Source organism: Oryza sativa, chromosome 6, assembly GCF_034140825.1.
Source record: "Oryza sativa Japonica Group chromosome 6, ASM3414082v1".
Classification (NCBI taxonomy): domain Eukaryota; kingdom Viridiplantae; phylum Streptophyta; class Magnoliopsida; order Poales; family Poaceae; genus Oryza; species Oryza sativa.
The window spans coordinates 15,323,549-15,348,797 of NC_089040.1; the positions used below are offsets into that span (position 1 = coordinate 15,323,549).

At 42.6% G+C, this 25,249-nt stretch overlaps 1 protein-coding gene across 3 annotated transcripts; it reads left to right on the forward strand.

Moving 5' to 3' along the window:
- The first annotated feature begins 6,565 nt into the window (after positions 1-6,565).
- On the forward strand, positions 6,566-9,613 carry LOC107281364 (uncharacterized). Of its 3 annotated transcripts, XM_066311284.1 has the most exons (4): positions 6,566-7,283; positions 7,371-7,413; positions 8,074-8,845; positions 8,925-9,613. In XM_066311284.1, exons 1-3 carry the CDS (start codon positions 6,805-6,807, stop codon positions 8,119-8,121), a joined length of 570 nt encoding a protein of 189 aa, XP_066167381.1. In that variant the 5' UTR covers positions 6,566-6,804; the 3' UTR covers positions 8,122-8,845; positions 8,925-9,613. The 3 variants fall into 3 exon arrangements, 2 of the variants coding, with proteins under 2 accessions (XP_066167381.1, XP_066167380.1); XR_010741837.1 differs by having other exon boundaries at positions 6,566-7,219; positions 7,339-8,845; XM_066311283.1 differs by having other exon boundaries at positions 6,566-7,413.
- The last annotated feature ends 15,636 nt before the right edge of the window (positions 9,614-25,249 follow it).

Sequence of the window (25,249 nt, forward strand, 5' to 3'; positions counted from 1 at the left end):
CGTTCCACGGTTGCTAACTTGTGGGTTGCTGTCCCCCTCCTGTGGGCAAGGTAAGAACTGGTAAGAGCTTGTGAGACAAGCTGCGAGTGAAGTGAGAATGAGCGTCTTGCAAAAGCTACATCCCAATAGTTGTGTAGGGCTTACATTACATCCTCCATTGTTTTGTTGTCCTTCATTTCTAAACCATGGCAGGTCTAGAGGATAAAGATGAGGAGGGTGCATCTCATTCCCCACGCACCAAAGGCATCATCCAATACTTTACAAGGCAAGTGAAGCAGCACACAGAAGGACTTGATACAGATTTGCAGGTGACAAATGAGAAGATTGGACAATTGGAGTCCACGCAGATCTCCACCAACACTAAGCTTACAGGGCTGGAGACAGCGGTCGCCCGCATTGACACTAGCCTTGCTGCTCTTGTGAGGCATTTTGATGCTCTCAATGCTGGAGGCAATGGTGGGGGTAATGACGATGACATTGACGGAGAGTACGTCGAGGATAATTTGGAGGATGAATATATTGCTGACACTGAACAAGATGATCGAGATGCTCGAGATCGTCGACGGCTACACAACAATCGACGAGGTATGGGTGGTCGCCGCCGACGCGAGGTACGCAACAATGATGATGCTTTTTCTAAAATTAAATTTAAAATTCCTCCTTTTGATGGAAAATATGATCCTGATGCGTACCTCTCTTGGGAGATTGCTGTTGACCAAAAATTTGCATGCCATGAGTTTCCTGAGAACACTAGAGTTAGAGCTGCTACGAGTGAGTTCACCGATTTTGCTTCGGTTTGGTGGATAGAACATGGCAAGAAAAATCCTAATAACATGCCACAAACTTGGGATGCTTTGAAACGGGTCATGCGGGCTAGATTTGTTCCTTCTTACTATGCACGTGACTTGCTGAATAGGTTGCAACAATTGAGACAGGGTGCGAAAAGTGTAGAGGAATATTATCAGGAGTTACAAATGGGCTTGCTTCGTTGTAATTTAGAGGAAACTGAGGACGCTGCCATGGCTAGATTTTTGGGTGGGTTAAACCGCGAGATTTATGACATCGTAGACTATAAAGATTACACTAATATGACCCGATTGTTTCATCTTGCTTGTAAGGCTAAAAGGGAAGTGCAGGGACGACGTGCTAGTGCCAAGGCTAATTTTTCTGCTGGTAAAACTTCATCATGGCAGACACGCACCACTCCTCCGGCCGGCCGTACTACTTCTCCATCTTCCACACCCACAACCAGTCGAGCAGCACCTCCTCCATCTGGTGACAAGTCAGCGATAAAGGCTGCTCAGCCAGCACCGAGTGCTTCTTCAATGGCATCCACAGGCCGAATGAGAGATGTTCAGTGCCACCGTTGCAAGGGCTTTGGGCATGTGCAGCGTGACTGCCCTAGCAAGCGAGTTTTGGTAGTAAAAAACGATGGTGAGTACTCCTCTGCTAGTGATTTCGATGATGATACACTTGCTTTGCTTGCGGCTGACCATGCAGATAATGAGCCACCGGAAGAGCACATTGGGGCTGCATTTGCGGATCACTATGAGAGTCTCATTGTGCAGCGTGTCCTTAGCGCACAAATGGAGAAGGCGGAGCAAAATCAGCGACACACGTTGTTCCAAACAAAGTGTGTCGTCAAAGAGCGTTGTTGCCGCATGATCATTGATGGAGGTAGCTGCAACAACTTGGCTAACAGCGAGATGGTGGAGAAGCTTGCACTTAGCACCAAACCGCATCCACATCCATACTACATCCAATGGCTGAACAACAGTGGTAAGGCGAAGGTAACAAAACTGGTGCACATTAATTTTGCAATTGGAAATTACCATGATGTTGTTGAATGTGATGTTGTGCCCATGCAAGCTTGTAATATTCTGCTAGGTAGACCATGGCAATTTGATAGGGATTCTATGCATTATGGTAGGTCAAACCAGTACTCTTTTCTGTACCATGATAAGAAAATTGTGTTGCATCCCATGTCTCCTGAAGATATTTTGCGTGATGATGTTGCTAAGGCTGCCAAATCCAAATGTGAGAGTGATAAAAAAGCCCAATCTGATGGCAAGAAACCTGAGACAATCAATTTGAAACCCAGATGCTTACTTGCTACTAAATCTGATATTAATGAGTTGATTGCATCACCTTCAGTTGCCTATGCTTTGGTATGCAAAGATGCTTTGATTTCACTTCACGATATGCAGCATTCTTTGGCCCCTGCTGTTGCTAACATTTTGCAGGAGTACTCTGATGTGTTTCCCAAGGAAGTGCCACCGGGGCTGCCACCGGTGCGCGGCATTCAGCATCAAATCGACTTGATCCCAGGTGCTTCCCTACCGAATCGTGCGCCATACCGAACCAACCCTGAGGAAACCAAGGAGATTCAGCGTCAAGTTCATGAGTTGCTTGATAAAGGGTATGTACGCGAGTCTCTTAGTCCATGTGCGGTTCCGGTAATTTTGGTACCAAAGAAAGATGGTTCATGGCGTATGTGTGTTGATTGTAGAGCTATTAATAACATTACCATTCGATATCGTCATCCTATTCCTAGGTTAGATGATATGCTTGATGAATTGAGTGGCTCTATTGTGTTCTCCAAAGTTGATTTGCGTAGTGGTTACCACCAGATTCGTATGAAGTTGGGTGATGAATGGAAAACAGCATTTAAAACAAAGTTTGGGTTGTATGAGTGGTTAGTGATGCCTTTTGGTTTAACTAATGCACCCAGCACTTTCATGAGGTTGATGAATGAGGTTTTGCGTCCTTTCATTGGAAAATTTGTGGTGGTCTACTTTGATGATATCTTGATTTACAGCAAGTCTATGGGTGAACATTTTAATCATTTACGTGCTGTTTTTAATGCTCTTCGTGATGCACGTTTATTTGGTAACCTTGAGAAGTGCACCTTTTGCACAGATCGAGTTTCTTTTCTTGGCTATGTTGTAACTCCGCAGGGGATTGAGGTTGATCAAGCCAAGGTTGAGGCAATTCAGAGTTGGCCGACTCCTAAAACGGTCTCACAAGTGCGGAGCTTTCTAGGACTCGCGGGGTTCTATCGCCGCTTTGTGCAGGATTTCAGCACCATTGCTGCACCATTGAATGCGCTTCAAAGAAGGGAGTGCCTTTCACTTGGGGCACATCACAAGAGAACGCCTTCCACATGTTGAAAGATAAGTTGACTCATGCACCTCTCCTCCAACTTCCCGATTTTAATAAGACTTTTGAACTTGAATGTGATGCTAGTGGGATTGGATTGGGTGGTGTTTTGCTACAAGAAGGAAAACCTGTTGCATATTTTAGTGAAAAGTTGAGTGGGCCTGTTCTGAATTATTCTACTTATGATAAGGAATTGTATGCTCTTGTGCGAACTTTAGAAACATGGCAGCATTATTTGTGGCCCAAGGAATTTGTCATACATTCTGATCATGAGTCTTTGAAGCATATTCGTAGTCAAGGGAAGCTGAACCGTAGACATGCTAAATGGGTTGAATTTATTGAATCTTTTCCTTATGTTATCAAACACAAGAAAGGGAAGGAGAACATCATTGCTGATGCTTTGTCTAGGAGATACACTTTGTTGACACAACTTGACTACAAGATTTTTGGCCTGGAAACAATCAAAGACCAATATGCGCATGATGCTGATTTTAATGATGTGTTGCTGCATTGTAAGGATGGAAGAACATGGAACAAATTCGTCATCAATGATGGGTTTGTTTTCAGAGCTAACAAGCTATGCATTCCAGCTAGCTCCGTTCGCCTGTTGTTGTTGCAGGAAGCGCATGGAGGCGGTTTGATGGGACATTTTGGCGCCAAGAAGACACATGACATCCTTGCTAGTCATTTCTTTTGGCCACAGATGCGAAGAGATGTTGGCAGGTTCGTTGCTCGCTGCGCTACATGTCAAAAGGCTAAGTCACGCTTACATCCACATGGTTTGTATATGCCTCTTCCTGTTCCTACTGTTCCTTGGGAAGATATTTCAATGGACTTTGTGTTAGGATTGCCTAGGACCAAGAGGGGGCGTGATAGCATTTTTGTGGTTGTGGATAGATTTTCTAAAATGGCACATTTCATACCATGTCATAAAACTGATGATGCTTCTCATATCGCTGATTTGTTCTTTCGAGAAATTGTTCGCTTGCATGGTGTGCCAAACACAATTGTTTCTGATCGTGACACAAAATTTCTTAGCCATTTTTGGAGAACTTTGTGGGCTAAATTGGGGACTAAACTTTTGTTTTCTACTACTTGTCATCCCCAAACTGATGGACAAACTGAAGTGGTGAATAGAACCTTGTCTACTATGCTTAGGGCTGTTTTGAAGAAAAATATCAAGATGTGGGAAGAATGCTTGCCTCATATTGAATTTGCTTATAATCGTTCCTTGCATTCTACTACAAAAATGTGCCCTTTTCAGATTGTGTATGGTTTGTTGCCTCGTGCTCCAATTGATTTGATGCCTTTACCATCTTCTGAAAAACTGAATTTTGATGCTAAGCAACGTGCTGAGTTGATGTTAAAACTGCATGAGACAACTAAAGAAAACATAGAGCGCATGAATGCTAAGTATAAGTTTGCTGGTGACAAAGGTAGAAGGGAATTGAATTTTGAACCTGGAGATTTGGTTTGGTTGCATTTGCGAAAAGAACGATTTCCTGATTTGAGAAAGTCTAAATTGATGCCTAGAGCTGATGGACCATTTAAAGTGTTAGCAAAGATTAATGAGAATGCATATAAGATTGATTTGCCTGCAGATTTCGGGGTTAGTTCCACATTTAACGTTGCAGATTTGAAGCCGTATTTGGGAGAAGAAGATGAGCTTGAGTCGAGGACGACTCAAATGCAAGAAGGGGAGGATGATGAGGACATCAACACCATCGATACATCCACGTCCCCCCATGTACAGCATGATGGTCCTATTACCCGCGCTCGTGCACGTCAACTAAATTATCAGGTGAGTTCTTTCTTGAGTTCATATTCCTCGTCTTTATACCCCGGAGACGCGTGCACTCGTATTTTACTCAGGAACGATGGAGAGGATCCAAAGGGAAGAGGATTCGCGCGGGGTGGATTCGGACTGCAGGGTAGCGCCAACTTCTGACGGCCGCCACGACTTCATGCAAACTCCGATTTGGGCGTGCAAGTACTTCATGGAAAGCTTATCAAGTCTACTTTCAAATGGATCCAGCCACATGTCCATATCTGTTCTGGAGCGGCCGCAATTGTCATTTTACTCCCGACTATTTTCTGTCCATGGTGTTGCGTCACCTCTTTTGGCCCAATGGGCTGTGTATCCAAGTTGGGCCCATTAGGGGCGCGTCCTAGGGTTGGAGCACGACCCTATGGTCGTTCTTCCCCTCTTTTTATACCTCTAGTCGCCGCCAAGAACAGGCGGGTTTTGATGTTAGAGATAGCTTCTTGCTACCAGCTCGCAGCGCGCGTGTTGGCTAAACCGCCCGTCTGCCTGTAATCGGAACCCCACCATATTGAGTTTGATAGTGAAACTTTCATCTTTATCTAGCAATTTCAGTGCTTGTCCTACTTGTTCTTGCTTGTTCTTCGATTACTTGCAGGACGAGTGCCCTCGTGGCCGGGTTGACGCGCACCACAAGTTCGCGGCGACCATTGGAGACGGTGTATCGGTTGCTAAGGCGCAGCGTCTTTGGACAGTTGTAGTCGGGCCGTGAACGTCGTCTTCATCTAATCGAGTTATCCCTTACCTCTCATCGAAAGATCGGGCCACAAACCGTAGCGGGTTCGCATCAGTTTTGGTACCAGCTGTTTTGATGGATTTGAAACTGATCCGAGCCATCCATCAAAATGAGCGGCTCGGATCAATCCCGCATTGGGCTGGCCTCCATCTCTGGGATGCAGCACTACTGGGCCGCATGCAGCCCATGAAGCACTAACGACGTGCGATTGAGTTGTTGGGCCACATTCGGTATGGTTAGTCTTTTTCTTTTAAAAAAAAGCAACAAGTCCACTTTAGCTCTCTCAATTATATCTCCTATCTAATTCATAGGAAAAAACTAAAAATAAAAATTACCCAACAAAATACAATTACCCAACAAGAGGAAGTTAGTCTTTTTTTTAATTGCTACAAAACCTTTGTTGATGTTAAATCTGGTAAACAAGAAATATATTGTTTTCAACATGTTGTTTATTGGCATATTTATATCAAGAATACCTTACTCATATCACAAATTAAATCCTAAAAATATTTATTGTGATTTTAGTTAAAATTATTCCGTTGCAACGCACTGTTGAATAATAATTTATTATGAGCTACTATATTTCTCTCTATTATTTGAGACTTTTTCTAGTGAGCAAAAAATACCAAAGCAGTGTGAAAATAACTTCGGTTAAAAACAAATATTTTTAGTTTTAATACACCGTAGCGAAGCATCGGCATTTTGCTATAGAAAGTATAGATATAAAAAGTTCGTGTTCATCAACAATCATGCAATCCTTTGTGTGGGACCCACCTGTCATCCGGCCCAAACAAACCTTACACCATCGGCTGACCACGTCGCACCTCCCTGATCGCGCTCCCCCCTTCGCCCGCATTCCCTCCCGATTCCTCCCGCAACCCCCTCCCGTGTCGACGGTTCCTTCACCGCCGTCGGCCGCCGCTCATGGAATCCCGGTCGCCGCTCCCTTGTCTGCCTGCTCTCCCGCTCCCCCCTACCACCACTTCCCCCGCCGCCACTGCCTCCTCCGCCTCTTGTAGGAGTCGCTCGCCTCCTCCTCGCACGTGCCGGCCGGAGCTACACGCCCTACTCGCCTCCTCGCGCGCGCATGCCGGACAACCGGGCGCCGCTGTCTACCCTCGCGCCTGATCTGTCAGCACCGCCGCCGCGCGCCCGCCCGCCGGAGCCGCGGGCCGCATCACCGTCGCTGCCTCCCGCCGGAGCCGCTCGCCTCGTGCGATCCCGCCGCCGCAACTCCGCTCGCGCGCGGCTGCGCTCCCTCCGCCGCCGCCTCCCGCCGGAGCCGCTCGCCTCGTGCGAGCCCGCCGCCGCCCCTCCGCTCGCGCGCGTCTCGCCGCCGCCGCCTCCCGCTGGAGCCGCCCTACTTCCCGCCTCGCCGCCGTCGCCGGTCTCCTCCGTGCCGCACCCAATCTCCGTCCCCGCCTGCCGCCGCCTCCTCCTCCTCCTCACACGCCCACACTACTCCACGGTGCTCCCTGCTTCTCTGCTCGCGCCGCTTTCAGGTCCGTCCGCCCTCGCCGCCTCGCGCCCTCGCCGATTTGTTCCACCCGTCCCCGATGGGTGCAGGTCCATCGCCTGGTGCACTTTGTCATCGGAGTTTATTTCCATCATCCTGTTGCAGTTTATCTCAATCCTCAACTACGTCATGTGCAGATCCGGCTTCCTAGACATCATCCTTGAAAGCGACCTCGTGCAGGTTTGCCGAATGCACTCCCGGCATCCTCTCCCTCCTGTGCCATTATGTGCAATTTTTGTGCTGCATTTTGTGCTGAATTGTGTGCTCGTATTTAAAAGCACTTTGTATGTATGATGCATATTTCCTATGCTACTAAATATAAATTTTAATTGGTGTTACTATTATCTGACTAGATGCCAATACGTATCGATTACATCAAATACTGAGTTTGCATCAAACATTGGTGTGATTACATAAAAGATAATGCTAGACCAACGTCAAGTTGTTAAATGACAACCTAAAGTTTGATAGCTACGTACTGGTATTGGACATGCAGCTGAATGAAACTGCAGGCACGCAACATCAAGATCGGAATGAGCACTCTAACAGAAAGTGAAACCACTGAAAATTAGCTTTTTCTTTTCTGGTCCTTCCTGCATGGTATTGGTCTGCTTGGAGGGACTCAATTACTCAGAGCCATTTTACATGCTATGATTGTCTTTATGATTTTCATGTGTTACCAAGAATTGACGCTGCAAAAGTCTATATATACATGGCTGTGTCATTTGGAAATGAAATTAAAGATATTCTTAGCAGGACTACTACTTTTATCTGTTATTTTATTCAGAGTTCTATATTGGCATCTTTTTCACGTTGATGTTTGGTTTTATTTGGCAGCAGTGCTTCAAGGGAGTTTATTTGATTCTGATGACAAGATCAGGATCCTAGCTAGCAATTTAGCCAGATCAAATTTAAGATCTTTCCTTTCTGAGTTAATATTGCAAGCAGAGATGCTACTTTACAAAGTTCAGCACGAACTTGTTAATTTTCACTGCTGCAGGTTCTATATGGTGCTTCACTTAATTTTTTTGGCATGACTTTCAATTCTGATATTGGTATTGGTAAAGCTTGCCATGACTCTGAATTCAGATGCACTTACTGTACAAATATGGACCTGCTCTCCAGTTGACCACTGCTTATATTTTGCATCTTTATGCATTTACTGGACAAATTTGGATATTTGTTCAGTTTGTTTATGTGCAGTTCTAACGGAAGCTAAGAGGGCAAACGAAAAGGCTTAATAGTTATCAATTCAGCTCCATTTTCTGTATGGTTTTCAGTTTTTCACATGGATTATGCTCTGCTCTGTTTCATTTATGAAAGGAGCGTAACTCAGTTTACACTAATCTCTTTAACTCGGTGTATGCATATATTTATTCTAGCCTGCTAGATATATATTGCTAGCATTCAGAAAGTATCCACGGAATGCTATTATTCATCTAAATATAATTGTTCATGTGTTTTTAGGTGCTACTGGTTTATCTCATGAAATGGTCTGAATAACACTTGATGTGTGGAAACATCAAAGCGTGTTATATTTTTTTTTACTGAAAGTACTGCCAGGGCTTAGCCCAGCAGTGTGATTTTCATTTATTGAAGGAATATTTTACAGGTAATATTTACAGGAAAATACAAGAGAAAATGAAAAAACTCTATAAAGATTGTAACCAATTAACAATAGTTTGCTTCAGGGGATCCTTCATTCTGCAGAGATGCAGAAGAATTTCATCTGTAAAAAGAGACTTCCAAGATTGGAAGGTTGGCTGCAAATTCCTGAAGATGAGGCCATTTCGTTGTTTCCAGATGTGCCAGGCAGCCACGAAGAAGATTTCCAAAAAACCAGGCTCATTGAACTGCCACCTTGTAAAAGCTATCCTTTGGTAAAATTCAATATTAGCATTCCATGAAATTCCCAGAAACTGCCAACAAGCAGTGCTAAATGGATAGTTGAAGATAAGATGATCTCTAGTTTCCCTTTGGTTAGTGCTGCACCGTACACATGATAGATCGTCATCTTCTTTGCAACAATGTCTCCTATCCAACATATCTCTTGTACTCAATCTGTCCCAGAAGAATAACCAAGCAAAGACTTTTATTTTCATTACACACTTGGTCTTCCAAATCCAGATCAGAGGTCTGTGTGCTTGAATGGCAGCCAAATTGAGTTTATAGAATCTTTTGGGGGTAAAACAACTGTTATTCCAAATGAAACTCCATGAATCTCCCCTTCCTTGTTCCAAGTGAAGATGTGTTAGTTCATCTTGAAGGTTGAGATACTCACAATAGGCTTGATAAGAGAGTGGTAACTTGAAAGAATCCTCCAATGGCCTGGCACACATAGCTTGTACAAAATTGTTTTTGTATAGAGATGAAGCATAAAGGTGTTGATATTGCTGACATTTGAATTGATCATTCCACATATGTCCAGAATAGAACTGTAGTGCCTGTCCTTATGTTGCATTTGGCAATTCCTCTAAAAACATCAACAAGAGCAATAATGTTCTTTAACCAAAAGGAGCCTTTGTTTATTAGATGAAGGACTTTAGTTACCAGGTAAGAATTAGCCACAAGATTAACCCAAGGAATATCAGCTGCAGAGTAAACTTTAACAAGATGTTTCATAAGCAAGGCTGCATTTTGGACTTTTAGATTAACCACACCCAGCCCCCCCCCCCTTTCTTTTGGTGTACAAACTTTTTCCCATGAGGCCAAAGATTTTATGGTGGATTTAAGGTTGTTTCCTATCCAAAGACAATTCTTTCTCACAGTATCAATGGCCTTGATAATAGTGACGGGTAATTGTAGGGAGCACATGTAGTATGTGGGTATTGATGATAGGACAGAGTTTATTAAAGTCAGTCTACCCCCTTGAGGTAAGAACATTGAACTTGATGTCAGCCTTCTTTCCACTCTATCTACCAGGGGGGAAAATCAATCACTCTTTGCCCTGTAGTTCCCAGGGAGTCCCACATATGTGAAAGGCAGTTTTCCAACAGAACATCCCAGAAATCCTGCAATTAGATCTGGCTTTTCTTCAGAGAGATTGAGGGGATAAAGACTGGATTTTGCATAATTAACTTTTAGGCCAATCGATTGAGCAAATATGTTCAGTAGTGCCTTGAAGCAGAAGATTTCTTTTTTTGAAGCTTTTAACAGGATCAAAGTGTCATCAGCAAATTGGATGTTGGGGAACCCACTTCCATCATTTTCATTGACTGGCTTTGAAATTAAATCAAGATTAAAAGCCATGTTTACTATTCTTTGTAAGAGTTTAGCCCCTAGAACAAAAAGAAGTGGAGACAAATGATCTCCCTGCCTAACTCCTCTCTTGTAATTAAAAGAGATACCAGGAACCCCATTCAACAGAACTACAGAGCTTGTCGAGGAGAATACCATTTGCATCCAATTAAGCCATTTTTGTGGGAACCCCATGCTTTGCATTACAGATAAGATGGCCGTGTGTTCAATTGTATCAAAAGCTTTTTCAATTGTCTTGAGGATGATTATTTCTCTTTTTGACTGCTGACATTGATAAATATACTCAAAAGCCCATGCTAAACAATCCTGAATGGCCCTTCCCTTAATGAATCCATATTGGTTTTCACTAACCACTTTGAGAATGACACCTTGCAATCTGTCAGCCATCAATTTTGTAAGAAACTTAAGACTCAAACCCATTAGGGAAATTGGTCTGAAATCATTAACTGTTTTTGGAGAAGGTTTTTTTGGCACAAGAGTGATGTAAGAATTATTCAGGATCTATAAATATGTAGATTCAGCATGAAAATGTGCCACAAGTCTATAGAAGTCTTGTGCAATGATATGCCAGCATTTTTTCATGAAATAACCATTGAAACCATCTAGGCCAGGTGCCTTATCTACTGGGATCATAGTGATGAGATTACCAATTTCTTGTGTGGAGAACATGTCAATCAAACACTCCAAATCTGTTCTATGAAAAAAGCTCATTCAAATTAAAGTCCATTGTTGGGGAGCAAGAGATACCCATCCTATTCTTGAAACTTTGATAGAACAAATTTGCCTTTTGATCATGCAGGTAAACTATCTGACCACTATGATTCAAAACTTGAGAAATTGTGTTTATTCTGTACCTTTCCTGTGGCAATAGATTGAAAGAACTTGGTGTTTTCTTCTCCCAGCATCATCCATCTATTAGTACAACATTTTTTCCAATATATTTTCCAGAATTCTAGAAGTTTTAAGATACGATGTTTAACTACCTCCTTGAAATTCCATTCAAATAAAGAAAGGTTTCTCTCTTCTACTAGAAGATCAAGAAAATCAATTATTTTATTACAGTTACTCAAGAGGAGCATGATTCTGGACAAATTCTTAGTCCAAAGCTTCAGTTTCTTCCTCATAATTTTCAATTTGAAGGAGATACATTTTGCAGGATCATCAAAACCAGGATCTAACATCCAAACTTGCTGAACCACATCAAAGAAACCCTCTGCTTCAACCCAGAAGTTTTAAAATCTGAAAATTGGAGACTTAGGGATTTTTGTATCAATCTTTACCACACATGGAACATGGTCAGAGATATTCTTGGTCAGAGGGAGAACAGTTGTATTGGGGAAGGTTAAAGTCCAGGATGTAGAGGTGAAAACCCAATCAAGCCTTTCCAGCAAAGGATTTTGTTGCATATTGCTCCAGGTGAACCTTCTCCCTTTTAATGGGATTCCAAGCAATCCTAGAGAACTAATGATCTCATTGAAAATAAAATATCATTCATATCAGCTCCCACTTTATTTCTATCATAAATAGATCTGTAGAAATTAAAGTCCCCTAGGAAAAGCCAGTTCTGTTTAGCATCAATATGGATGTTTTTAAACCAGGTCACAAAATCTGATCTTTGAGGGCCATTACATGGCCCATACACACAAGTCAAGGACCAAACTTGGGAGGTGAATCTAGAAGTTAACTCCACAGTCACAGAGAAAGGGTTAACTTCTTTGGGTGTCCCAGTGAAAACTCTTGATGCCCAAACAATTAGAATACCACCTGATGCACCCATGGAGGGGGCAAAAGCAAAAGAGGCAAAGCGCTTGGGGGCAAATTTCTTGATGTCAGAAAGCTCAAAGTTTTCCATTTTCGTTTCTTGCAGACATAAAACCTGGCAACCACTCCCTTCAATATTCTGCCTTAAAGACAGTAGCTTATTTTCGGCATTCATTCCTCTGATGTTCCAGCACAAGACATTCCAAGATTTAAAATTACTATTCATTATCACACCATTGTGGGAGGGGCAAAAGTACCCAGGCTAGCACAGCTAACCGAAAAACAAACCAAAAGACATTCACACAAGTCTTGGCAGTCTGACAGGACAAATATCTAATAAAACAACTTTGACAGTAAACAAATTACAGACCCTTGGAGCATGATAAATGGAAAACATAGGCCTATCAACAAGACTGAATCTTTCGTCATTATTTATCCTCCATGTTTGGCCTGGGGATCTTCTGTCTTCTTTCACCCCCCAGGCTGGATTCTGCCACCTCTTTAGGAGAGAGCCTGCACATGTCTACCCCCATCTTTTGTATGACCGAAAGTGAACAATTAGAGGGAGAGGAGTCAGAGTTCATATCACTATAAGAAGTTTCATTGAAATCAGACTCCTGCATACTACTATTAATAAAGAGTTTTGCAATACCTGCTAATTCCTTAAGCTTTTTAGCAGACCTGCCCCTTGGCTTCCCAATGCCCATTCTTGGATCCATCTGCAATTCTTTGGTTGCCATGTCCTGCAGAAGTCTAGAGCTTTGTCTTCTGTAAGGACTGTAAAGAATGGTCTTCCCATCTTTTCTTCTTTACCGGTGCCTTGGGGGGAAGCAGGGCAATAGGGGCCACACTGATTGGGCTAGAAGGGGGCCTCACACTGATTGGTAGAACATCCTCAATCACCCTTTCCGGCAGAGGAGGGGAATTAGACTCGAAAGGCAGTAAAGCCCATTCAGGTTCATGTTGGCCCACTGAGGGAGAGGAATCAAAGATGTACTTCCTTGGCAGGACCAATGTCGAGAAAGGATTGGCCATTCTCAAAGCAGCAGGGATAGGCTTGTCCTGGATCAAAGTCTGCATGATGCCCTTTGCTTTACAGAGAAAGTCAATCTTGTCCAATATGCCTTTCATTTGATAAAAGTAGGGGTGCCTTGGAGTTTCATCTCTAGCAATTCTGTTCAGCTGAGCTAAGAATTCCTAGACTTGTGGGTCTAGAATAGGATCCTAGACGGTTGCCTTCCTAGCTGATCAGAGAGGTGTGGCCATCTGTTGAGGCAGAATAAGTTGACCAAGGTTTTCTTCAATTTGCCCCATCAGATGGTCTTGGCCCCAGGCATCCTCTTGCTGTTCATTTGCAGCCTAATGTTGCTGCACTGCCTCATCCCAACCTCTAGCCCCCTGGTTCCTAGGGTTGCCAAACTGCCAAACATTACCATCATTAGGGTCCTCATCAGCTGCATCATCAGGGCCCGGCTGCGGACCGGCAGGGGGGAGATCCTCTTCAGGGGGGAAATTAATAAAATCCCCCTGTAGCATGAAAATCGAGATTGTCCAAGATTCACCCCCACCCCCAGCACCAAGAGGATCAAAGAGAACAATCTTTCTCAGCACAAAATCCTGGTCCCTGTACTTTGCCCTAACAAAAACCCTTCCCAACATTCTGTCTGCATCCGCCCAAAAGGTTAACAGACCAAAAGAGGTAACTGCCAGGTGCACATGATGGCGATCAATGAAATCAAGCGGAAAATCTAGGAACATGAACCAGCCCTCTCTATGGTAGTTAGCCGCCCTCCAATTAGGACCTTGGTCATGATTAACAAAAGTAACAGAGTGAACCCCATCATAGAACTCGGGCGGAGAGAGGACCAGAGCATCCCTATTCATAGCAGACTTCATCTGGAAGAAACCTACTGTAGACGGGTGCTGGAAGCTATTACGAACCTCATAGTGTAGCTCATCTTGTACAAAGTTGGCAATGAGGGCACGATGATGATCCCAGTCCTGCTCCAAGGGGATTGGCTCTACAATGGCCACATAGAAGTCTTCATGGCGCCGAGCATGGTGCTGCAGGATAGTGAGGTCGACCCGCGGGATACGGAAGTCACCCCCAACATTCACAGCGTGACCCTGCCTTAGGAAGCGCTGCGGATTATGGTTAAGATTGGCCATTGGGAGCAAAGGGAAGCTTTGGGTGGGAAGCACTGTGTGTTTGGGAGAAGAATGGTTTTAGGAGGAAGAAGGCGAGATTTCCAGAGTATTAGTTTTGGCCTTCCAAACAGTAGTAGTCCGAGCCGACGGTTCAGCTTTTTAGGGTGTTGGGCTTTTGTGGGCTTAGTGGTCAAATAGAAACGGGCTAAGTGACCCGGCATGAGACAGGCCCGACATCTAAGCGGCCCAGAACAAGAAACCCGAGAATGGCCATTTTCCAGGCAACGGCCGCAAGGAGTGTTTTCCAAATTTGAAATGGGCGACAAATTAGGATCCCGTGTACCTTTCGCATGCGTAATTAACTCCGTTGCCAGAATAGACGACTACGCAGCGTCGGCCGCCTTGGAGGTCGCTAGAGAAGTGATAAAAACTGTTTTCCTCTTATCAAGCCGGTGGAAAACAGAAATTCTTTGTTGGTCAGGCTTGGAGGCACGTAAGAAGGAGTCCTTTAGACTTGAAAAAACCTGCTTAATCAGGATATCACGGTGCTGAACAACTTGAGCATAAGAACGATCCGGCCGTCTTAGGGAAGAGGTAGATCGTTTCTTGGGAGCCACAAGCACCCATTCCTTTTTCTGTTCCCGACTCCAAGAATCAAATTCCCACTACCAATTCGGCCCCCTGTCTCCAAAGGAAGAAACGAAGAACAAAATCGCCGCAAGTGTAAGATTTAAGACGATAAATCCACAAACCCACTTGCTTCGAACAGACCACGAAGGAGTAAGAACGATCCTTAAGATGAGTGACCACAAGATCGGCAGGAGATCCACCAATAGCAGTCCTAAGGGCCACAGCCACCGAAGAAGTAGTGAGACGAAAGCTAGCACGGGGAAGATCCACAACTAACCGGAAAGGTGACGAACTGAATTTCGATGAGAAATGGACCGGCGAATAGAAGCGACGCCAAGCCTCTTCACGAATAGCATCACCAGGAGAGAATTTCCATCCTCCCGGCGGTGACGGCGTCACCATGGACGAGATCACCGGAGATCGCCCATACTCATGCACCGAGAAAACTGGAGCGCTAGCAACCTGAGTAAACCGAGGGAGATAGGGGTTGTGTTATATATTATCGGTTGTTCATTTCACAAAAGTGTTTTTTGGATTGCCCGCAAAAAGAGTTATTTTTTTTATTTCACATTTCTACTATATATATATATCATAAAGTTTCTCTTTTCTTTACTGTGCCTTCTAGGCAAACATCGATTCGCTGAAAGCTTCAGCAAAGGAGCACTTGAAGAATAAGTGATCGCCATCTTTGTCTTGATGCAAGCAGATTTTGTATTTTGCTGTTTCCACAATGTTCTTCGTGGGAAAATTTGTCTTTGTTGGTAGTCGATTTTTGAAGAGAAAGCCAGGCAAAAGTTATTGCACCCAGAGAGGGGTTGAATTCTTCTATACAAATTCCCACATTGGAAAAGGGGCAGAAGTAGAGGTATTTTTCTGATCATATAGGGCCTTTAATGTGAGAGCTTGAGTTCAACCAGCAGCCGGACTGTACTATTGTCTATCTTGTCATCGAGGTGCACTACATTGGTGACATCAGGTCATGGTAGGTGAGAAACAAGTTTTGGCGCACGACACTACGTTGGTCATAAGAAATAAAACGCAATATGAGAGGATCATGCAACGGCCTGCTTTTCCAGTTTGCAGGAACTGTGGTGGTTTTAGGATTTCTTGTTCTTTTGTGAAGTTTAGGGGTTGAGGAGACAACAAAGAAGAGGTAGAGTATTTTGAGATTTGGATTTCATTTAACGATTTTTTTTCCTTTCACCTTTGTCTGTTCCTTTATTTAACTTTATTTCTTTGCAGTGGTGAGATGAATCTGTGTACTAGAGATGCCTACTGTGTTGATATCTTGAGACAGTGCAGGTACATCCAAATACTCACTTCATTAATTCAATATATGTAAATTACTGGCTTATTGAATTTCAGTTTGATTGCTATGCATTTATATCCTATAGAAATCCATTTCTTTATATTGTATTTTAAGGAACAATGCATTTTTTATAGATATTTTTTTAGAATCAGAACAACGAAATACAAAATCAGATTGTACCTTCCAAGAGCAAAATGCACTAAATAGACAGTTCTTTGAGCTTTGCAAATCGTAATTGTAGCCAACAACAGTAAAAAAGTACATTTCTAATCTCTGGTATAAAGGTAAAATAATACTATCTATGATAATATGAGCTAATAGCATTTCCAAGACACAATCAAATATTTCTAACTCAGATACTTCATATATTTAGTCCTTACTGAATAGAAAAACTTAAATAGAAAGAATAGAGAAAGTAGAACTTGCGTTTTTGGGTGTTGGAAATACTTTAGCAGCGGTAGCATGTAATGATGTCAAATCAATGAAATGGATGTAACTTCGGACCTTTGGTATTTCAGCTCGTTGAAAGGGAAACCATGGTAAGTGGCTCTCCCAGTATCGTGCTGTGGGAGTTGTTTTTCTAAAGTTGTTTTCACCACAGGGTTACTACTGATTTTTTGATAAATGTTTTTTTAGATACATTAAGGTTATTGCTGTTCATGACTGTATATTACAATTGTCACTGTTGTTGCTCTCCAAGCTGTTTGTATAATGTATAATCTTACACATGCCAAGTGGTATGTGAATTGACTAAAGGAACAATTTACCAGTATGTGTTTGATACTGTGCAAAATACAATTTTGAGTTGAAATGATTAATGTTGGTTGCATCTCAACCATTTTTATGTAAATGGCCGCCTGTGCGATTAGGGTCGATCAGGCGATTTGAAGACATTGTAATCTGGTCAATTTTTTTTTTCATACAAACAAAATAATTTAATAAAGTGTTGGTACACAATTTGGTTGTTTTGCAGCTTGTCTGTAACTCTCTATTCCCAAAAAAGTGAGGTGTACGGTTCCATTCGAGGTACATGCACATATTTCATTTCTTCTACTTAAATATACAAAATACATAATACTAAATGTGTCGTATTATATACATGTGCATCCATACGTTAGAGACGACCTACTAAATGATATCAGAATCCAGGTAGGACAGCCAAATCAGAGCTGAAAAACACTACCTCATCTCAGATCCATGAATACCTCAATAATGCCATCAGATGTAGGACGGTCAAATCAGAGCTAAAGGACGCTACCTCATCTCATGAAAGCGACTGGTCTGGAAGTGGACATGAAATCTATCATGACAAATAATTTACATTTTTCCCATTCCGTTGCTATGTAATAAAATAACAAATTAGGTTTATTTCATGAATAACCAATGCAATAATTATATTTTTACCGGTGCCTATGATGATTCTTTAATACTGTACCAGTATATGATCAGCAAAGATATATATTACGAAAACGTGCCTTGCATGTGCATGTTCACTAGTTATGATTAAATAGATCACAATGGTCAAGAGAACAGAACAGCAGCTTCTTTTCAGTAAATGAGAGCTAAAGACTCTTTGAACTGGTGATGGTCCCATGGCTCCAAACAATGACAGAAGAGCAATGGATTTTTTAATTTTTTTTAATGAAGAAAATTGAGTTACTTATTTATGGCACATTATAATAATGCATTTCCGATTGAACAGGTTGCAGTACTGAACATTTATGCTAGTTGTTCATCATATTGTAGATGAAAATTGCAGTTACTGATCCACCATATAATAACTGAACATGAACTATCACCACCATAACAACCTGAAATAATTTTTTTTTTGGAAATGTGATAAAAAAACATAAAAAAAATAGAACATCTGGATTTTCTTTTCCCAATTGGAAGAGTACCTGTGATCATCTTTACATTTACACCAAGGTTAAGTGCCATTCGAATTGTTTATGCACTTTCATGCCTTGGAGGATCAAAGAGTGGGCATGCAGGAGAGCAACAAAGTGCCAAGCCTCACCAGGACTCTCTTTCCTTCCATCTGGCACTTCCTAGTTCCTACATGACAGGAAAAGGAGACTACAGTAAAAACACGAATTATAGGGAGCTCATGAATAAATGAAAGCTTAAAGAATAAAAAAGGAAAGATCCCAGTAAAAGCAATAACAGCACATAAATACTTAACAGTGAATACCAATTATGTTTAGCTTTCAGACCAAAGTATTTCCTTATCATTCAAGGTCAGACAGAAGAATATTTGATCAGAGTATAGACGCATTCATGACTTGATTAGTGTTAGTACATGAAATTATTGCTCATAGTTGAGTTGTTCAGACCAGTCACAAAAATAATTCAGTGTTCAGACTTTCCTTTACTTGTTTACACCAGCAGGTTCTGATTTCTGAATAACCTAATTTGCTAGAAAGGAATTGTCTAGACAATTTTGCTTTTCATACCATGTAAATACTGCTTTCTGATTTCAACATATAACATAATAATCTGGCAGTGGAAAATTGACCTTAAACATTGGGGCAAGTTCTCTGCAGCAGAAGTTGCCTCCATAGCCTCAACAACAGCCATTTGTGATGCATTATTGTTGTAGACCCCTGTTTTTATAATAGGAATCTCTCGTGTTAATAGTACATTTCCCTAAATCAAGTAGTCTAGTACTCATGATTACATTGCTAGAATATCAATTGCGCATACATAGATTGTCTAGCGCGAATTATTACATCATAGGCCCGCAGGCAATCTTAGAACATAGGACCAAACGGTCCGGAATACATCCCAAAAGCATAAATAGATAAGCAGTGGAATCAAGGCAGCGGCGACGCCATTGCCACAGGCAACGACCGTAACTAAGACCTACTAAGCGCCGCCATCTTCTTCACCCTCCTGGTAGTAAGCATATGGGTCATCCGAGACTTCATCCTCTGCTTCTAATGGAATTTGTAAATAGTAAGAGTGAGTACCAACCGTACTCAGCAAGCCACCACAACAACGATGCATATGATAGAGGATATTCAATGAAGGGCATGGTTTATTTGCATGAAGCCAAATTTGCAATTCTTTTCACAAGCCTAAGACCTAGCATCAACTGATCAAATTTTATCTCCATAGTTCATTAAACAGCGACGGTTCTGTCCACCATCCATTCTGTTCCCAAAGATAGCTTCCCGCCACTGTCGTTATGGTTTTCTGGGGTCTACCACTGGATGTACACTTTACCCGTACTCCGCGACTGCCCAACACATGATCCTCGTCCCAACACATCAGACGCATCACGGCAAAGCCTTTCAATAACCTCACATTGGCAGTACCCGCTCCATGAACTTATATTCTCATGCACTCTAGGTGTCATAAGTTTCTAGCAGTGAGAAGAGTTCTGGCGCTCCCGGGAAGGGAAAAACACACACATTCCTTGTTGGAAATTTGGTCATAATTCGGCATATTTTAATCCAAAATAACAAGATAATAAACATGATATTTACAATAGGATTTGATCCAGTGATAGTGGTGAATATAATCAACATGAGCATGCTTAACGTTGAATAAGCATCAACAATCACATAATGACACAATGTTGACATTGCGATGAACATTAACAGTAAAACTTCTAATTGAAATAATGTAATAAGGTTATACCCCAAGAATGGTCCTCCGCTGGAGTTTGAGGCAGTATTGCCTCCGTTGGTGTTGACGGGAGTCTCCTTCTCCTTGTCTCCAGTGTTCGACATGTTGGTGAAGATGAAGTAGATGTTGACGAACAGTGAGTAGTCGCGCCTTGCGCTCCCTAGAAACCTGATCGCCCGCCCGTCTGTGCAAACGTCGCAGCAACGCGTGGTTTCAGAGGCCTACTCTCCGAACGCGTGTGCACACACTCGTCGGGATGGGATTACCGTAGCAGCAACAGCTTTTTTAAAATGGATGAAAGTGTGTCTTCTTCTACTCGCGGGAGATCAAATCCATTCTCGTTTTATAAGAGAAATGGAAGATGAAGAGTAAGAGTCATGGAATAGGAAGAGGAATGGAGCAACTAATTGTCATCAACTAGCCATGAACCATCCTCCACTACACAACCATCAACCAACAATCAATTAAGAGTAATTGATGTAAGTTACCAATGGAATAGGAAGAGGAATAGAGCAACTAATTGTCATCAACTAGCCATGAACCATCCTCCACTACACAACCATCAACCATCCATCAATTAGGACTAATTGATATAAGTTACCAATTCCTTAATCAAATGGATTAATTCTCAAAACTCTTCATCCCATTGATATCCCATAGAAGAATGAATTCACATGAATTCCTAGCATAATGAGCCTTGGAATTTATTTGATTTAATTGATTTAAATGGATTAATTACCCAATTAAATCTAACAATCCTCACCAAATTTCAAGGCTCATGAGAATGCTCTCTATTCCATAGCAGCTTTTATATACCAGTGTTTCGGTGAAGACTGTTAAGTTGAACTTTCACCTAGAAAAGGAGCTACACCTGACCACAACTGAACAATGGACTATGCCTTGAATTGTCAGTCTTGTGCAGTTAGGTTTCACTCAATTCCATAACTGATACTAGGCAACCATTAGTATTCCCTCGGGTTGGAGCTTATAAGTCATACTCCAGGCCTTTCATGAGTATCTAGAGATCACCCAAATCTCATAGACTGTGACTAGCAGTCGAACTCATATAGGTGTGTTCCTTCTAAAATGTTCTGCAGGTCAACATCTCTGCTTGGAAAAGCCACTCGGATCACATTAAGACATAAGCCATCCTACCATGCAGGAAAGAAGAGAAGCACATCATGAAAATGAGCCCTTTTCAAGGGTCTCTTCTCTCAGTCACACAATAGTTTGTTTCACCATCCAAATTCACGGGATCTCTGATCATAATGGACAGGTTTCCACTATTATGCAACCTTAGGTGGGTATCAAGCCCATTTCCCTCGATGCACTGTCTATCACATTACGTGGTAGCCCCTTGGTAGCCGTTTAGACATAGTCCAATGCTATCACTCCGGAGTTTTTCTGCTTTCTGACAGATTTCAGTCTTCTCTTGATGTGTCTAGATGACTTCATGTTGTCCTTTGAACTATTCACTTTAATAATCACTGTTTGATTATCGTAGTTCATTAGGATAGCTGGCACTGGTTTTTCAACCACCGGCAAATCTATCAGGAGTTCACGAAGCCACTCGGCCTCAACTGTCGCAGTATCTAGTGCTGTAAGTTCTGCTTCCATTGTTGACCTCGTTAAGATGGTCTGCTTGCAAGACTTCCAGGAAACAGCGCCACCTCCAAGTGTGAACACATATCCACTTGTGGCTTTTACCTCATCAGCATCAGATATCCAGTTTGAGTCACTATACCCTTCTAGTACTTTTGGATACCCGGTATAGTGAATTCCATAGCTCATAGTACCCTTTAGATAGCGCATTACTCTTTCCAGAGCCTGCCAATGATCATCTGCCGGATTTGAGACAAACCGGCTCAGCTTGCTTACAGCAAATGAGATGTCAGGCCTCGTTGCGCTAGCCAAGTATATCAATGAACCAATGATTTGAGAGTATCTCAGCTGATCCCTTGCTATTCTTCGGTTTTTCCTTAATAGCACGCTGGGATCATAAGGAGTAGGAGCTAGCTTGCAGTCACTATATCCAAAGCGACTCAAAACCTTGTCCACATAGTGGGATTGCACAAGTGTAATCCCACCCTCATCTCCTCTTTGTAGTTTGATGTTAAGAATAACATCAGCCTCTCCCAAATCCTTCATTTCAAAACTCTTGGACAAATAGTCTTTGACCTCCTCAATCACATTAAGGCTGGTCCCAAAGATCAGTATGTCATCGACATATAAGCACAAGATCACCCCTTCTCCCCCACCATAGCGATAGTATACACATTTGTCAGCTTCGTTCACAACAAAGCCTGCAGATGTAAGCGTGGTGTCAAACTTCTCATGCCATTGCTTAGGTGCTTGCTTGAGGACATACAAGGATTTCAATAGTTTACACACCATTCCCTCCTGACCTTCTAGTACATACCCGTCTGGTTGATCCATATAGATCTCCTCCTCCAGCTCTCCGTTTAGGAAAGCTGTCTTAACGTCCATCTGATGGACGAGAAGACCATGAGAGGCTGCCAGAGCAAGTAGTACTCGAATCGTGGTCAAGCGAGCAACTGGTGAGTATGTGTCGAAGAAGTCCTCGCCTTCCTTTTGGGTATAACCCTTGGCCACAAGCCTTGCCTTGTACTTTTCGATTGTACCATCAGGCCTAAGCTTTTTCTTGAAAACCCATTTGCATCCTACGGGCTTGCACCCATATGGACGCTCAACGACTTCCCAAGTACCATTAGACATAATCGAGTCCATTTCACTGCGTACTGCTTCCTTCCAGTAGTCAGCGTTAGGAGATGAATATGCCTCTTCTATGGTTCTTGGGGTGTCATCCACGAGGTATACAATGTAGTCATCTCCAAAGGATTTTGCAACCCTTTGTCTCTTACTCTTGCGAGTATCTACAATGTTGTCCTCCTCAGGATTATCCTCAGGCGTTTGATCATTGTGTTCTATCGGTGCAAAGTGCTCATGGGGCATGACAGTTTCTTTACTAGAAGTGCTAGGTGTATATTTCATAGGAAATTCATTCTCAAAGAATGTAGCATCTCTGGACTCAAGAATTCTACCAACATACATGTCGGGTACTCCAGAGTTTACTATTAAGAATCTATAACCCACACTGTGGATAGCATAACCAAGAAACACACAATCAACAGTTTTTGGTCCAAGTTTCCGCTTTTTGGCTATAGGTACATTTACCTTGGCCAAACAGCCCCATGTTCGTAGGTATGAGAGATTTAATTTCTTCCTTTCCCATTCCTCGAATGGTGTTACTTCCTTATGCTTCATTGGAATTTTATTCAGGACATGACACGCAGTCAAAACTGCCTCACCCCACCATTCCTTGGAAAGCCCCGCAGTGTCTAACATGGCATTCACCATCTCAGTTAGAGTACGGTTCTTTCTTTCGGCCACCCCATTTGATTGGGGTGAATAGGGAGGCGTCATCTCATGAATAATTCCAAACTCTTCGCAAAAGGATGCAAACTCATTGGAAAAATACTCCCCACCTCTATCAGACCTCAACCGTTTGATTTTCCTTTCAAGTTGGTTTTCTACCTCAGCTTTATAGATTTTAAAGAAATGCAATGCCTCATCCTTTGTTTTCAATAGATACACATAGCAAAATCTAGTGCAATCATCTATCAGTGTCATGAAATATTTCTTTCCCCCTTTAGTCAACACGCCGTTCATTTCGCACAAATCGGAATGAACAAGTTCTAGAGGTGCCAAATTCCTCGCCTCAGATGCCTTGTGAGGCTTGCGAGGTTGTTTCGATTGAACACAAGTATGGCACTTGGAACCTTTTACCAAAGTGAATTTTGGAATTAAACTCATGTTAGCTAAGCGCGTCATACAACCGAAATTCACATGACAGAGTCGCGAATGCCACACATTAGACTCATCATTCTCGCTAATATGGTTCACAACATTATGATTATTACACATGTCATTCAAAGAAAAGCGGAACAAGCCTCCGCTGTCATAACCTTTTCCAACAAAAGTCCCATATTTAGATACGACACATTTATTGGACTCAAACACAAGTCTAAAACCTTCTCTACACAATAGAGAGCCGCTAACTAGATTCTTCTTTATTGAAGGGACATGCTGCACGTTCTTCAGCTGCACGGTCTTTCCCGAAGTAAACTTCAGATCGACCGTACCAACACCATGAACAGCCGCAAGCGACCCGTTTCCCATCATCAAAGAGGAACCTCTCCCGACCTGATAAGAAGAAAATAGAGAAATGTCAGCACATACATGAATATTAGCACCAGTGTCCACCCACCAATCAGGTGAATGAAAAACAGAGAGAACTGTAGGTAATATTTTACCGTACCCCGATGTTCCTCCGCCCTCGCTAATGATCATGTTGGCAGACTTCCTGTCTTTGCGCTCAGGACAGTCCTTGGCCCAATGCCCAGACTTGCCACACACAAAGCAGTCTCCCTTTGCCTTTCCCTTGCTTTTCTTCTTAAAATTGGTTGCAGCCTTGGGTTTGACATCAGGCTTGACTTTCTTGTTGTTGTGGGATGCATGAGGGTTCTTCTTCTGTACCATATTGGCACTAGAACCTCCCTCAACCTTTTTGCCCCGGACGTCCTTTGCCCTCGCCTTCTCCTCAACACCCAAAGAGCCAATGAGATCAGGAACACTGAACTCTTGTCTCTTGTGCTTTAGAGAAGTGGCAAAGTCCGACCAAGAAGGTGGTAGTTTGGCAATAATGCCACCTGCCACAAACTTGTCCGGCAACTCACAGTTGTTGTTCTCAAGTTCCTTAGCCAGCATCTGAATCTCATGAGCTTGTTCAACTACAGAACGGTCATCGACCATCTTGTAGTCATAGAACTGCTCCATAACATACAGCTCACTGCCGGCGTCAGAAACTCCGAACTTGGCCTCAAGTGCATCCCACATGTCCTTCCCAGAAGGCATGTGCATGTACACGTCCACTATGTTGTCAGCGAGTACACTGATCAATGCTCCACGGAACAGGCAATCCGAAGCCTCGAACTTAGCCTCTTCCTCAGGAGAAAGAGGTGGTTCACTTCGTTTGCCCCGTGAAACATAGAAGCACTGCATCGCTGTCAACCACAATAGTGCACGTGCTTTCCATCTCTTATAGTTTGAACCATCAAAAGCATGTGGTTTCAGTGCAGCAGCAAAGCCAACTACCGAAAATGACCTATCAGGTTTCTGGATTGTTGGAAATTTGGTCATAATTCGGCATATTTTAATCCAAAATAACAAGATAATAAACATGATATTTACAATAGGATT

Bases quoted from the DNA above. Each gene is read 5' to 3' on its own strand.
- LOC107281364 (XM_066311283.1), top strand. From the start codon at position 6,805: ATGCCGGACAACCGGGCGCCGCTGTCTACCCTCGCGCCTGATCTGTCA. The intron at 7,414-8,073 runs GTTTGCCGAATG...ATTTGGCAGCAG, and splicing joins TTGAAAGCGACCTCGTGCAG to TGCTTCAAGGGAGTTTATTT.